The 14,005-nt window shown below is 38.9% G+C and overlaps 1 protein-coding gene and 1 long non-coding RNA gene across 2 annotated transcripts in view; one reads left to right on the forward strand and one right to left on the reverse strand.

Annotated features, from left to right (window-relative positions):
- The window catches only part of LOC107708959 (uncharacterized), an 8,311-nt gene extending 6,903 nt beyond the window's left edge, over nt 1–1,408 (forward strand). The window contains exon 2 of the long non-coding RNA XR_001636426.1: nt 1,232–1,408. This is a non-coding gene — a long non-coding RNA (uncharacterized LOC107708959). The remainder of the gene's footprint in view (nt 1–1,231) is intronic.
- Nucleotides 1–2,399, reverse strand: part of LOC107708949 (calphotin) — a 24,289-nt gene extending 21,890 nt beyond the window's left edge. The window contains exon 1 of the mRNA XM_016513323.1: nt 1,695–2,399. Coding sequence (XP_016368809.1) covers nt 1,695–1,937 — 243 coding nt within the window. The 5' untranslated portion in view covers nt 1,938–2,399. The remainder of the gene's footprint in view (nt 1–1,694) is intronic.
- Nucleotides 2,400–14,005: the final 11,606 nt, after the last annotated feature.

The raw sequence follows: 14,005 nt of genomic DNA on the forward strand, positions 1-14,005 counted from the left end.
TCTGCAGAAAGTACTACCCTTGGCACCACTTCTGCAGAAACTAGTACCCTTGGCACCAATTCTATAGAAACTACTACCCTGGAAACCACTTCTGCCAGACCCACTTCTTCAGAAACTACTAGCTTGGGCATAACTTCTGTCGAAACTACTACCTTTGGCACAACTTCTTCAGAAACTAGTACCCTTGGCACCACTTCTGCAGAAACTAGTATCCTTGGCACCGCTTCTGTAGAAACTGCTACCCTAGGCACAACTTCTGCAGGACCTACGTCTGCAGAAACGACTACCCTTGGCAGCACTTCTGTAGAATCTATAACTCTGGGCACCACTTCTGCAGAAACTAGTACCCTTGGAAGCACTTTTGTAGAAACTACTTCCATTGAAACCACTTCTGCAGTACCCACTTCTACAGAAACTACTGCCCTTGGCACCACTTCTGCAGAAATGATTTCTCTGGTCACAACTTCTGCAGAAACCATTACTCTTGGCACCACTTCTGTAGAAATTACTACTCTGGGCACAACTTCTGCCGAAACTGCAACCCTGGTCACAACTTCTGCAGAATCTATTACTCTGGGCATCTCTTCTTCACAGTCTAGGACCCTGGGCACCACTTTTGAAGAAACCACAACCCTTGAAACCACTTCTGCTGAAACTACATCCCCAGTTAGTTCAACAGGAATACTATTGGAAACGTCCAAACATGTAATGACAACTGCTGAAACAACAACCTCAATCGAAACTACATCTGGCATAACATCCGCTGTTGAAAGCACAATGTCTCAAACTGCCACTTGGCACCACCACTGCAGAAACCACTATCATTTGCACCACTTGTGTGAAAAAAACAACTATGACAGATACCGATTCCTTAGAATGTACTACCACTTGTACACACACTACCCTGTAGAAACTACTACTCTGGGCACCACTTCTTCAGAAACTACTGCCCTTGGCACCACTTCTGTAGAAACTACTACCCTGGAAACCACTTCTGCAGGACCCACTTCTGCAGAAACTACTACCCTTGGCACCACTTCTGCAGAAACTACTACCCTGGGCACAACATCTGCAGAAACCACTATCCTGGAAGCAGAAACTACTACCCTTGGTACCACTTCTGCAGTCAGTAGTACCCTTGGCACCACTTCTTTAGAAACTACTACCCTGGAAGCCACTTCTGCAGGATCCACTTCGGCTGAAACTACTACCCTTATCACTACTTCTGCAGAAACCACTACCCTTGGCACCAGTTCTGCAGAAACTGCTACCATTGGCACCACTTCTGGAGAAATTACTACACTTGGCACAACTTCTGCAAAACCTACTACCCTTGGCACAACTCCTGCAGAAACTACTACTCTGGGCACCACTTCTGTAGAAACTACTACCCTTGGCACTGCTTCTGTTGAAACTACACCTTCAGTTAGTTCAACTGAAGTAGTATTGGAAGAAAACGCATTTGAAACGAGAACTGCTGAAACCACAAACTCCGTTGTATCGACACCTAAAGTAACATCTGATGTTAATAGCACAACGTATCAAACTGCTACTTGGCACCACTATTGCAGAAACCACTATCATTGGCACCACTTGTGTGAAAAAAACAACTATGACAGATACCGATTCCTTAGAATGTATCATCACTTGTACACGCTCTACCCTGTAGAAACTACTTCTGTAGAAAAAACTACTCTGGGCACAACTCCTGCAGAAACTGCTACCTTTGGCACAACTTCTGCAGAAACTACTACCTTTGGCTCAACTCCTGCAAAAACTACTACTACGGGCACCACTTCTAAAGAAACTACTACCCTTGGATTTGCTTCTATTGAAACTACACCTTCAGTTAGTTCAACGCAAGTAGTATTGGAAACATCCACATTTGAAATGAGAACTGCTGAAACATCAACCTCAGTTGTATCTACGCCTGGCATAACATCTGCTGTTAATAGCACAATGTCTCAAACTGCCACTTGGCACCACTATTGCAGAAACCACTACCACTGGCACCACTTGTGTGAAAAAAACAACTATGACCGATACCGATTCCTTAGAATGTACCACCACTTGTACACACACTACCCTGTAGAAACTACTACCCTGGGAACCACTTCTGTAGAAACAAGTATTCTGGGCACCACTTCTACAGAAACTACTACTCTTGGCACAACTCTTGAAGAAACTACTACTCTGGGCACTACTTCTGTAGAAAGTACTTCCCTTGGCACCACTTCTGTTAAAACTACACCTTCAGTTAGTTCAACGGAAGTAGTATTGGAAAAAGCCACATTTGAAATGGGAACTGCTGAAACAACCTCAGTTGTATCTACACCTGGCATAGCATCTGCTGTTGGAAGCACAACGTTTCAAACTGCCACTTGGCACCACCACTGCAGAAACCAACAGAAACTACTGCCCTTGGCACAACTCCTGCAGAAACTACTACCCTTGGCACTGCTTCTGTTGAAACTACACCTTCAGTTAGTTCGACGGAAGTAGTATTGGAAAAATCCACATTTGAAATTAGAACTGCTGAAACATCAACCTCAGTTGTATCTACACCTGGCATAACATCTGCTGTTAATAGCACCACGTCTCAAACTACCACTTGGCACCACTATTGCAGAAACCACTATCATTGGCACCACTTGTGTGCAAAAAACAACTATGACAGATACCGATTCCTTAGAATGTACCACCACTTGTACACACACTACCCTGTAGAAATTACTACCCTGGGAACCACTTCTGTAGAAACAAGCATTCTGGGCACCACTTCTACAGAAACTACTGCCCTTGGCACAACTCCTGCAGAAACTACTACCCTTGGCACAACTCCTGAAGAAACTACTACTCTGGGCACCACTTCTGTAGAAAGTACTTCCCTTGGCACCACTTCTGCTAAAACTACACCTGCAGTTAGTAAACATCCACATTTGAAATGAGAACTGCTGAAACAACAACCTCAGTTGCGTCTACACCTGACATAGCATCTGCTGTTGGAAGCACAACGTCTCAAACTGCCACTTGGCACCACTTATGTGAAAAAAACAACTATGACCGATACCGATTCCTTAGAATGTACCACCACTTGTACACACACTACCCTGTAGAAACTACTACCCTGGCAACCACTTCTGTAGAGAAAAGTTTTCTGGGCACAACTCCTGCAGAAACTACTACCTTTCGCACAGCTCCTGCAGAAACTACTACCCTTGGCACTGCTTCTGTTAAAATTACACCTTCTGTTAGTTCAACGGAAGTAGTATTGGAAAAATCTACATTTGAAATGAGAACTGCTGAAACAACCTCAGTTGTATCTACACCTGGCATAACATCTGCTGTTAATAGCACCACGTCTCAAACTGCCACTTGGCACCACTATTGCAGAAACCACTATCATTGGCACCACTTGTGTGAAAAAAACAATTATGACAGATACCAATTCCTTAGAATGTACCACCACTTGTACACACACTACCCTGTAGAAACTACTTCTATAGAAACTACTACCCTTGGCACAACTCCTGCAGAAACTACTACTCTGGGCACCACTTCTGTAAAAAGTACTTCCCTTGGCACCACTTTTGTTAAAACTACACCTTCAGTTAGTTCAACTGAAGTAGTATTGGAAAAATCCACATTTGAAATGAGAACTGCTGAAACCACAACCTCAGTTGTATCTACACCTAGCATAACATCTGCTGTTAAAAGCACCACGTCTCAAACTGCCACTTGGCACCACTATTGCAGAAACCACTATCATTGGCACCAGTTGTGTGAAAAAAATGATGACCGATACCGATTCCTTAGAATGTACCACCACTTGTACACACACTACCCTGTAGAAATTACTTCTATAGAAACTACTACCCTTGGCACAACTCTTGTAGAAACTACTACCCTGGGAACCACTTCTGAGAAAACTACTACCCTTGGCACTGCTTCCGTTGGAACTACACCTTCAGTTAGTTCAACGGGATTGGTATTGGAAACAGCCACATTTGAAATGAGAACTGCTGAAACGACAACCTCAGTTGTATCTACACCTGGCATAACATCTGCTGTTGGAAGCACAACGTATCAAACTGCCACTTGGCACCACCACTGCAGAAACCACTATCATTGGCTCCACTTCTGTAATAAAAACAACTATGACAGATACCGATTCCTTAGAATGTACCACCACTTGTACACACACTACCCTGTAGAAAATTCTACCCTGGGAACCACTTCTGTAGAAACTACTACCCTGGGCACCACTTCTACAGAAACTACTACCCTTGGCACTGCTTCTGTTGAAACTACACCTTCAGTTAGTTCAACGGAAGTAGTATTGGAAAAAGCTACATTTGAAATGGGAACTGCTGAAACAACCTCAGTCGTATCTACACCTGGCATAACATCTGCTGTTAATAGCACCCCGTCTCAAACTGCCACTTGGCACCATTATTGCAGAAACCACTATCACTGGCACGACTTGTGTGAAAAAAACAATAATGATAGATACCGATTCCTTAGAATGTACCACCACTTGAACACGCACTACCCTGTAGAAACTACTACCCTTGGCACAACTCCTGCAGAAACTACTACCCTTGGCACAACTCCTGAAGAAACTACTACTCTGGGAACCACTTCTGTAGAAACTACTTACCCTACTACCTGATTCCTTAGAATGTACTACCACTTGTGCACACACTAGTACCTTTGCCACCCATTTTGCAGATAGCCCTACACTTGTCATCACTGTAGAAACATCAGCATTGGTTAATTCAATAGTAATAGTGTTGTAAACATCCACACATGTAATGACAACTGCTGGAACAACAATCTTTGCTATATCTATGCCTGACATATTATCTGCTTTTGAATCCATAGTGGCTGAAAGTAACACTTCTGCAGAAAGTGCTACCCTTGGCACAATTTTTGTGGAAAGTACTATTCTGGCCACCACTTCTGGAGAAAGTACTACCTTTGACTCCACTTCTCCAGAAACTACTACCCTAGGCACCACTTTGACTGAGACACTGTTGTTCTGAAATTCTGCAGTAAGTACTGTACCATTTCTGTAGAACCAACAACTTAATTTAACGTTAATTCTATTTAGGAAACATCTGCATTTTTATTGACTTTAAAACAATAAGGCAAGAAGGAAACAGACCAACTACTACACCTCAAACTTTGACAGAGTAGGCTAAGTTCACACCGTAGGCAAATGTGGCCCAAACGGTTTTTTTTTTTTGTTTTTTTGGTACTAAATCCGATACAGGTCAGATGTTTTGCAGTGTGACCACAGTATGAACTGTCATATTGGAATTCATGCTACTTTTACGTCACCCTAGATCAACATTCGTCACTTATTCTGCGCTCATGGGAGTCACTTCAAAGATTTTACTTGCCAAAAGTTATCAAGACCGTTGTGAAAGGTAGTCAGTGGAATTACAGTGATGTGTCAGAACTCAGTGTGAAAGTAGCCTAAAATTCAACAACACCAGTAACTGCACATGCAGAAGCCACAACCTTAGTTGCATCTACCCCTTGCAAGCAGTTAGAGGTTTTACAACCGTTCACACATTTAATGATATTTAATCAATCTCTTTTTCTCTCTCACTATATATATATATATATATATATACACACACACACGTTTTGTCAGATTACAAACAAGATTTATCTGTGTGTTAGTAGATTAGCTGCAACTAATTAGCATTGGCTCTGCTTGTTTGTAACCTTATGCTAGTACTCACTGCTCTTGTTAGATTGCGTTGGTCATTATGGAAATGAGATGCGTCTGTGTTGTTTAATTTGCGCTTTGTCAGTATATCACCCACAGAACTTTCCACTCCCATCAGCGATTTTTCTGACTTGTGCTCACTAATTTACCTTTAGTAAATCTGGCCCTTAAAATTCTTAGGTCAACATAAGTGATGAAAAATGTCCACAAGAAATAGAGGAAAATTATAAATTTTATTGCATCTGTCCATTTTCAGTGAAAATATATTTATTTTGTCTTGTTCCTTCAGGTGAATAATCTTTACTTCCGTTTACCTTGTGGCAACAATGGAGGTTACAGATTTAAAGATGTATGGTGTATGAATGACCTGTATGACTCTTTTAGGCAAGTCTTTCAGAAGCATATCAAATGTCCAGATTTTAATTTATTTTAAAAGCTTAACAGTTCACATTGCTTACTGACTAACGTTGCACCGTTTACATTTGGCTAAGTCTGTTCATTTCTTTTTAGTAGTATGGGATTTGTTTTCCTTTTTTGCAGGCTACATTTACTAAACAGTTTTGCTGTTCTTAAAGGCATAGTTCCCTTTGTACAAAATGACATAAGAAATCCATCTGAACCAAGTGGCTTACTCAAAGTCTTTTCTTCATAGCATTTGTCTCTACAGAAAAATTTATTTACATATAAATATAGATTGACAGAGCAATACATAATGCATAGAGCACATCAAATACGGTAAACGAAAGCTCAAATATGCTTGTGATGCACAAGGAACAGGATGTTCATTCTTCTGTTTCTTTACATAGACTTTCAGTTGAAGGGCAAAAAAATATAATTATTTTCATTTGTGTTCTGAAGACAGTTTTTACGGATTTGGAGAGACATGAGAGTGAGCAAATGACGGTTTTCATTTTTGGGTGAACTAACCCAAATGAGTTGTATTCCTTTCATATTATGAAGTATGTTCATCAACATAACTTTTAGTAAATTAATTATAATGTTCATGTTTTGCAGTTGTACCTGTGGAACAAGCATACCATTGATCATGCCACTTCTAACAAGATATACAAGATGAGCAGATGATGGGCAATGAGATGAGGACAAGGTCTTGTGGTATTCCTTAAAGACTGCTACTCTACAGATACTGATCTCTGCGCTCCTGCTTAATAAAATGGGAATATAAATGTAAATTAATCACATTTAAGGATCTGATGAGGTTTTCTTTTGACAAAATATATATTAAAATATTTGCTGTAATTGATTTTTGAAAATGTGTTTTATGGTTTGTGTAATGTAAATGTCACCGTCAAATGAATAAAAGAATTTCACTGAGGCCATCATGAAACATTGTTTATTAGGTACTATATACTCAAAGCAATTCAAAACTAAACTTCTACCATTGAAATCAGCCAAACTGCCTGCACTGTAAGCAGTGAGATGTTTGTGTTTGCAGTTTTGACCGCTTTCTTGATTATGGTGGGCTTGATTGAGTGTTCTGCAACACTTATTTTGTAGTGTAAATTTGGTATAATAAATGGACTGTAGCATAAGTTTTGGTGTAAATGTTCAAATGATTTTGCTAGTAAGAAAGGTTCTTTCTGTCATTGATTTAAACACTTTGGCTCATTGATGTGTAATTGTGTTTGTCATATGGTGTGGTTTCAACAAAAACTTAATCATTTACTAGTTTTTAATGAGGCTATCAAGATGTTGATCTCATTAAGTTGATGAAACAAATGGAAAAGACATACAATTCTTGCATATGAGTTGGGATACTCAGTAAAATGGCTGTTGAATCCATCTTTTTCCGGAAATCATATCTCGCTATCGAGTTAGAGATGTTGGAGCTGTGGGACAGAGAGAAGTGTGTTGCCCATTACATAGTAGTTATTGTGCTTGTGGGGACCCGAGTCTGGCCTGGTTTTATGTATCGGTCCTCTTTCTCCCTATACTTTAGTGGGGGCTGGTTCTCCACTAGGGCTGCATGATATATCGAAATGATCAAAATATCGCAGATGTACATATTGCGATGGCATGCGATATCTGAATTATTTCAATAATAGGCTACTTCTAAATGTTGCGAAAAGTTACTTGCTTGACGTTAAGTGCAATAAGTTGCAAAAAACAACTCGTTGCGGTCTCGTGCCGTCTGTCTGACAAACACATGAAGCGCGTGCACAAGCAGTAGTAAATGCTGCTCCATTAGAAAGGGCAAGTTTTTTTGTCACTTATAACATGCATTTGAAAAAGCAACAGGTGTCAAACATCTTTCAAACATGAGAAGCATTTATGAACCTCTTGTCCAACAAAAGTCAACATTTAATGTTTTTACTCCAAACTCACTTCATAACAGTCAAGTGTTTAAAATCCTTCTGTGAGATGATGTGGCTTCTTACACAAAATAAGGCATGCAACATATTTCATAGTACTCTATGCCGTGATAAAGGCTATGTTGATTAGCATTGCATTATAAATATACTTATAATGAAAATTATAATAAGAACTCCGATAAACCATATGTTGTCATAGTCGTGTGTTTATTAGTCACGTTAAATCAATGAAAGCAGTTCAATCTTTTTATTCAGCTGCAGCAATAGGGTATATGTTGAACGTCACCTGACCAAACCCGGAAAACAGTTCTCATCTCTTTCGCTTGTCAGAGAACATGTTAACAGCCGTATTAAATAATAACGATATCTATGGACTTTTAAGATAATCAGTTAAACTAGCTAGTTATTTTTGTTTTATTTCTATCTAAATGTTAGTGAAAAGAATAAAAAACTTTTAGATATCAGTCCGCATATGTGATGGACATTGGTTATGATCATCATTGGTATCTACTTTGACGGCATCTTGAGTAAAACTGCTTCATATTTAATTAAGTATATGCAAAACGGTTGAACCAGAAGCGATGAGAACAGGGCTGCGTTCAGCCCCGACAAAAACGGTGCAAAACGTTTTTTAAATGGAAACGGTGATGCGTTGAACACCCTGTTCTGATGACGCAAGAGTTGCAACTATGGCAGCTGAGAATGCCATTCTTTGTGTTCTTTTTGAAGAATTTTCGGAGCCTGATGAAATCGGTATAAATACGTGTTTAATACTGCAAAATACGCTCGATGGTACAGTCATTGCCCTTGCCGTCCAGAATAAAAGAGAACATCCCAATCAAATGAAGGGATTTGTGGAAACTGTGGTTCCTAATTATTGTGATCCAACATTGCCTCGCATTTCAGGATGAAAAGACAAAATTTCAGGTGAAGGATAATCCACTTCTTACCTCCAAGACTGTGTTATGATCTATATGACCTTATTATTTTTATTGTGAGTATTAGGCTTATCATTATTGCTGATCACTGTTGTTGTGCTATGTTATTGTAATATTTACCATTATATAATCAGAGCAGTATAGAAAAGTTTATGAAAGTGACACTCCATAATACAGTAGAAAAATATATAAATATGTATAGTATTTTTATGTTACATTAATCAGTATTTAGCACACCTTCCTAAGGAAAGGATATGGACCAGAAGACATTGCAATTACTAAATGATATTTAGACAGACTTAAAAAAGTTCCAGATCTATACTTGTGCTCTTATTATTTCAGTTATTTTGCCTTTAATGTAAATAAACATGTGCAAACAATATACTTGCTCTTGTGAATTTATTTGGATGTTAATTACATTGTGCGAGCTGTCTCTTTAATACCGCGTGGATTATATACATGTTGCTGCTGATTGGGCTGACATGTTTGACACACCCACCAAACAAGAGAAAACGCATCTCAAACCCCGTTGCACACCGTTTCCAGGAAACATGTCGTTCAAACCGGAAACCGTATAGCAAAACGGTGCACACCGGTTTGAGCTTGAACTTGCCCCTGGTTAAACAGAATACGGAAGTCTGTTGTGCATAAACCCCAATAGGGATTTCCTGAAACGACGTGCATTTCCTTTCTTCTGCGGAACAGAGTTGGAGTTTCAGCACGAGAGCACCCTCTGGCCTTCAGATGTAGCAGTATTTACTACTAATCACAGAACTGTGCTTCACTGACCAGCTGCACATGTAAAAAATCACAGCCTTTGCCAAATCGCGACTGCAGTTTAATAATCATGCAGCCCTAGTCTTAAGAGAATGTGAACAGTTTGGAAAGAAATAGGATTTGGAGCAATAGGATCCCAGCAGCCTAATACAGTAAACCTGCAGCTGTCTGTCAAACAACAAAAGAAAAAGAGAAAATCACTCACTGCTCTTGACTGACTAACCTTTGTAGCTTTATGAATCAATGTATATTAATTCATTTGAAGACTATGCAGTGTTTTAGTTTTACATTTGATTATTCAGTTTCTATATTGTTTTCTGAATGCTACTGTTAAATATATCTAATGTACGCCTGACTGAAAGTTAAAGCACTGTTTATTTCATTTGTATCTTTGTTTCTTAGTTTTTTTTCGATTTATGACTGCTTTTTATGTAACGCTAAAACACTGCTGATCACTTTCAGACGTTGTAGTGATGCTTTCTTTTCCAAGAAAGAATGTGAAACATATACGTTGGTTATATCATTTTTAGTTTTTAAATATTTTTTAAATATAATTTAAATTGATTTCACACACTTAAAGCAATATCGTATTGCATATCCAATACCGCATTTTTCTTCAATATCGCACAGCACTATTCTCCACTGTCCTATAGGTGACTTTTCTGATCTGTGTATTTAATTTACAGTCTTTAACTCATTACAACTTTGCACGCATATCAGCGCTGTGTAACATGCAATGATGAATGCTGCATTTTCCTGGTGCCATTTGTTTTATTTGTGCCTTGTGGTTAAAGGTGTCCATAATGTTAAATATGATTAAATATCATTAGGACCCGAGCACCGCGGTGCAAGGACCCTCTTGGAATCGCTCCTTTTATTAGGACCCGAGCACCGTGGTCTGAGGAACCTCTTGGAATTGCTCCGTTTATTATTGGGGCACAGGGCCCTATTGTTCCCCTAAGGTTTAGGGCCCAAGCCCTGAAAGGGTGAAGTCTCTTGAAGCAAAATTCGAAACTCAACAGGAAGTCAGTTATTTTACATTTTCTCAGCAAATTGTGTGTTGTTTTTGCCATTTTCAGGCATTGTATTTTAAAAACTTCTAGAGATTTAATCAGATCAACACCAAATTTGGTCAGTGTAATCTAAAGCCGTTGATGTTAAATTTGAGAAGATCTTGAGTTTTCATTGAAGGGTATGTCCGTGGACGTCTGACAAATTTCGATGTTTCACCATGAAACAGGAAGTTGTTATAACTCAGGCATACAGTGTCTGATCTGCCCCAAACTTCACATGTTTGATAGGAGTCATGTCCTGAACACATGCCCATGCCCATATTCAGTTATAGTGTCAGACTTATAACATAAGTGTTATAGCGCCATCCGCTGGCAACAGGACGTGACATGTTTTACTCTGTAACAAACTCCTAGAGATTTAATAACATCAACACTATATTTGGTCAGTCTAATCTAAAGGCCTTTTGCAATGTTAAATTGCGAAGATCTTGAGTTTTCATTAAAGGGTGTGTCTGTGGCGGCCTGACAAATTTCGATGTTCAATTTTCGATGTGGCCTGAAGACATCTACATCTCAATATTCAGCAGTAATCACAGCGCCACCAGCTGGCAGCAGGAAGTTTGGAACATAGAAAAACAACGAATGGTGGGCAATGTGCATTTATAAGGACACCAGGTGGAGGTGGTTCCGGGTGCAAGGGCCCTTTCAATGCTGCTTGCAGCTTTAAGTGTTGTATTTATTCTATTCTGAACATACTTGGTGTACTTGCATTAAAGTCCACAGACTAGTTCAGCAGTGCCATTTCACTTTTGTCAGCTAATGCAATGTAAAGCATTGTGATTTTAACATAAAACACAGAAGAAGCCTATTAGACTTCAGTCAATGAGTCACTGTTGCTACCCTTTTTTATGGGTAGATTAAATTAAGCGGAACACTGGTACGATCCTAGAGTTCAGACAGGATTCACATCATATGACTGACAAAATAAGGAAAACGATTCCACACTGAAATTAACACATCATATTCACAATTTTATTTTGGTACTAAACCGACAAATTGATCTTAAGGTATTCAGTGGTGTACCACACATCTGTGAGGCCCCCTGCAAAACACTACATAAAACACATATGTTGAAACCATCACTCATTTTCTCAAAACCTTAAACACAAATCCAAACCTTCAAACTAAATTCACAGAAACCCTGACTCTTCTGGCAAAATCAAAGAATCACTTCAAAACATTTCACCTGTACTCAAAATCAAACAAAGCTTTCAAATCATACACACATTAGTCAATAATATTCACACTACAGATCATTCATTAGACACTACATCAAAAAATGGAGAACACCGTGTCCAGTGCATGTAGTTACAAAAAAAACTGTTTATTGTATATAGTAAACATTTAGCAATAAACACACACACACAAACATACAAAAGAAATCACACCTAAGTTGTGTGTGTATATATATATATATATATATACACACACACACACACACACACACACATTTATCTATACCAAATAAATATAGAATATAGCAAATAAATAATCTCAAACCTACCCCATCTGAGGGATGTCCCCTTAAAATATCATTTAAAACCACACTGTGTATTGTAAATAATATAATGATATATACTTACAATGCATTTTATTTTGCCCCGTTTGCATTTGTACTGTATTGTTTTAATACTTTTATTTCACAATTATTTTTAAGTTTAGAAACATTTTGTAGCCTGCTAAGAGACAACGTTATCGGGAAAAGCACCCTTGATCACTTTCAATTTTGACAACGATCTTTCAGCAGTTGCAACCGTTACAAGTAAAGTTAGAAACAACTTGAGAGCTGTTGCAATATCGGGGAACACTGGGCAGGACAGAGTGGTGTTTAAAAGATAACAGCTGTGCAAGATCTGCAGTGGAGCCACACTCAATCTCCTGTATTTTGGACATCATGGCATTTCTGAACGATGCAAAATCTGGGGACAAGTCGTCGGTGTACTGAACTGCTAAAGCATTTGCCATTTGACACAGCAGCAGACCAGGGCATAAAAACATAGTTTGCATCATCAAGGTGTAGCTGTACTGAATTTGGTATTTTAATGTGTTAATGCAATAAGCCACGTTAAGCATAATGATAATCTAAAAATGTGCTTCATGTGGTAATATCTAAATGAATTAATTTTATTTTAAAAAACGTTAAAGTTAATTGACATTATAAATAAATTTAGTTTTGTTGGTGTAACCTAATATAAGGGTAAGAACAGGAAAAAAAGTTTTCTGGGGCCCACCACAGGCGTGGGGGTCCCGTATGCCACTGAAGGTATTCACTATGACTGGAGCCATATTATTTACCATTTTCACACAATATCTCTGTAAATCTTATCTCCATTTATATAGGCCTGAACCACCTCCCTCTTGCATGTTACCTAACTTAAGTGTCATACGATTCTAGAAAACGCTTAGAATGTGTCGTCAAAGCATACACTGCATTATTATGACATTTAGTGGTTATTCACGGTACTTCAACCGCGTCCAGTTGTGCAAAATTTCGAGGTATGAATGTGATATATAAGTTGCATCGGCCATTTCACTTGCTACATTCTGAAATGATTTTAATTATACATTGATTCTAATTATACTGAGAATCTGAGGTCTATTTTTTTTGTCCTCAATAATATACTAGCTAATTACACCACTTAAAAAGCGGGCATCCATACTCAAAACCTACTTGGCATGTTATAAGCAGGTGCTCAGGGAAGTGACCTCCAGATATAAAGAAACGCCTGATGGACAGGAAAGTCCAGCTCAAGACAAACCCTTTTCCCAGCTCTGGGAAAATCAATTGACAGATGTTTCTCTGGGCTCATGTCCAGAGGAGACTGAGAAAGAGAGAGAGACTGTTAGATGTTCTCAGAGTTCTTTGGTGAGTACAATTGTCTCTTGAGATTTCTCAGTACAAGTCTCATGACTGCTATGAGAAAAGAAGCAAATCATTTTTGGGGCCACTATCATTTTCACTTTGGCCAGCCAATACGTATTTAGACACTACCTAAGCCACTTAAAAATCCATGAATCTGCAAAGAAATGGCAGGACCCACTGGAGCTTTTCTCAGAATTACCTTGACTTTCCAAACCATTTTTGCGAAGAACCAGCTAATGTCAGTGATTTTAGTGGATGCATGAAGTTCGTTCACACAGGTGTTG

Source organism: Sinocyclocheilus rhinocerous, unplaced genomic scaffold (genome assembly GCF_001515625.1).
Source record: "Sinocyclocheilus rhinocerous isolate Xijiao unplaced genomic scaffold, SAMN03320098_v1.1 scaffold24, whole genome shotgun sequence".
Classification (NCBI taxonomy): domain Eukaryota; kingdom Metazoa; phylum Chordata; class Actinopteri; order Cypriniformes; family Cyprinidae; genus Sinocyclocheilus; species Sinocyclocheilus rhinocerous.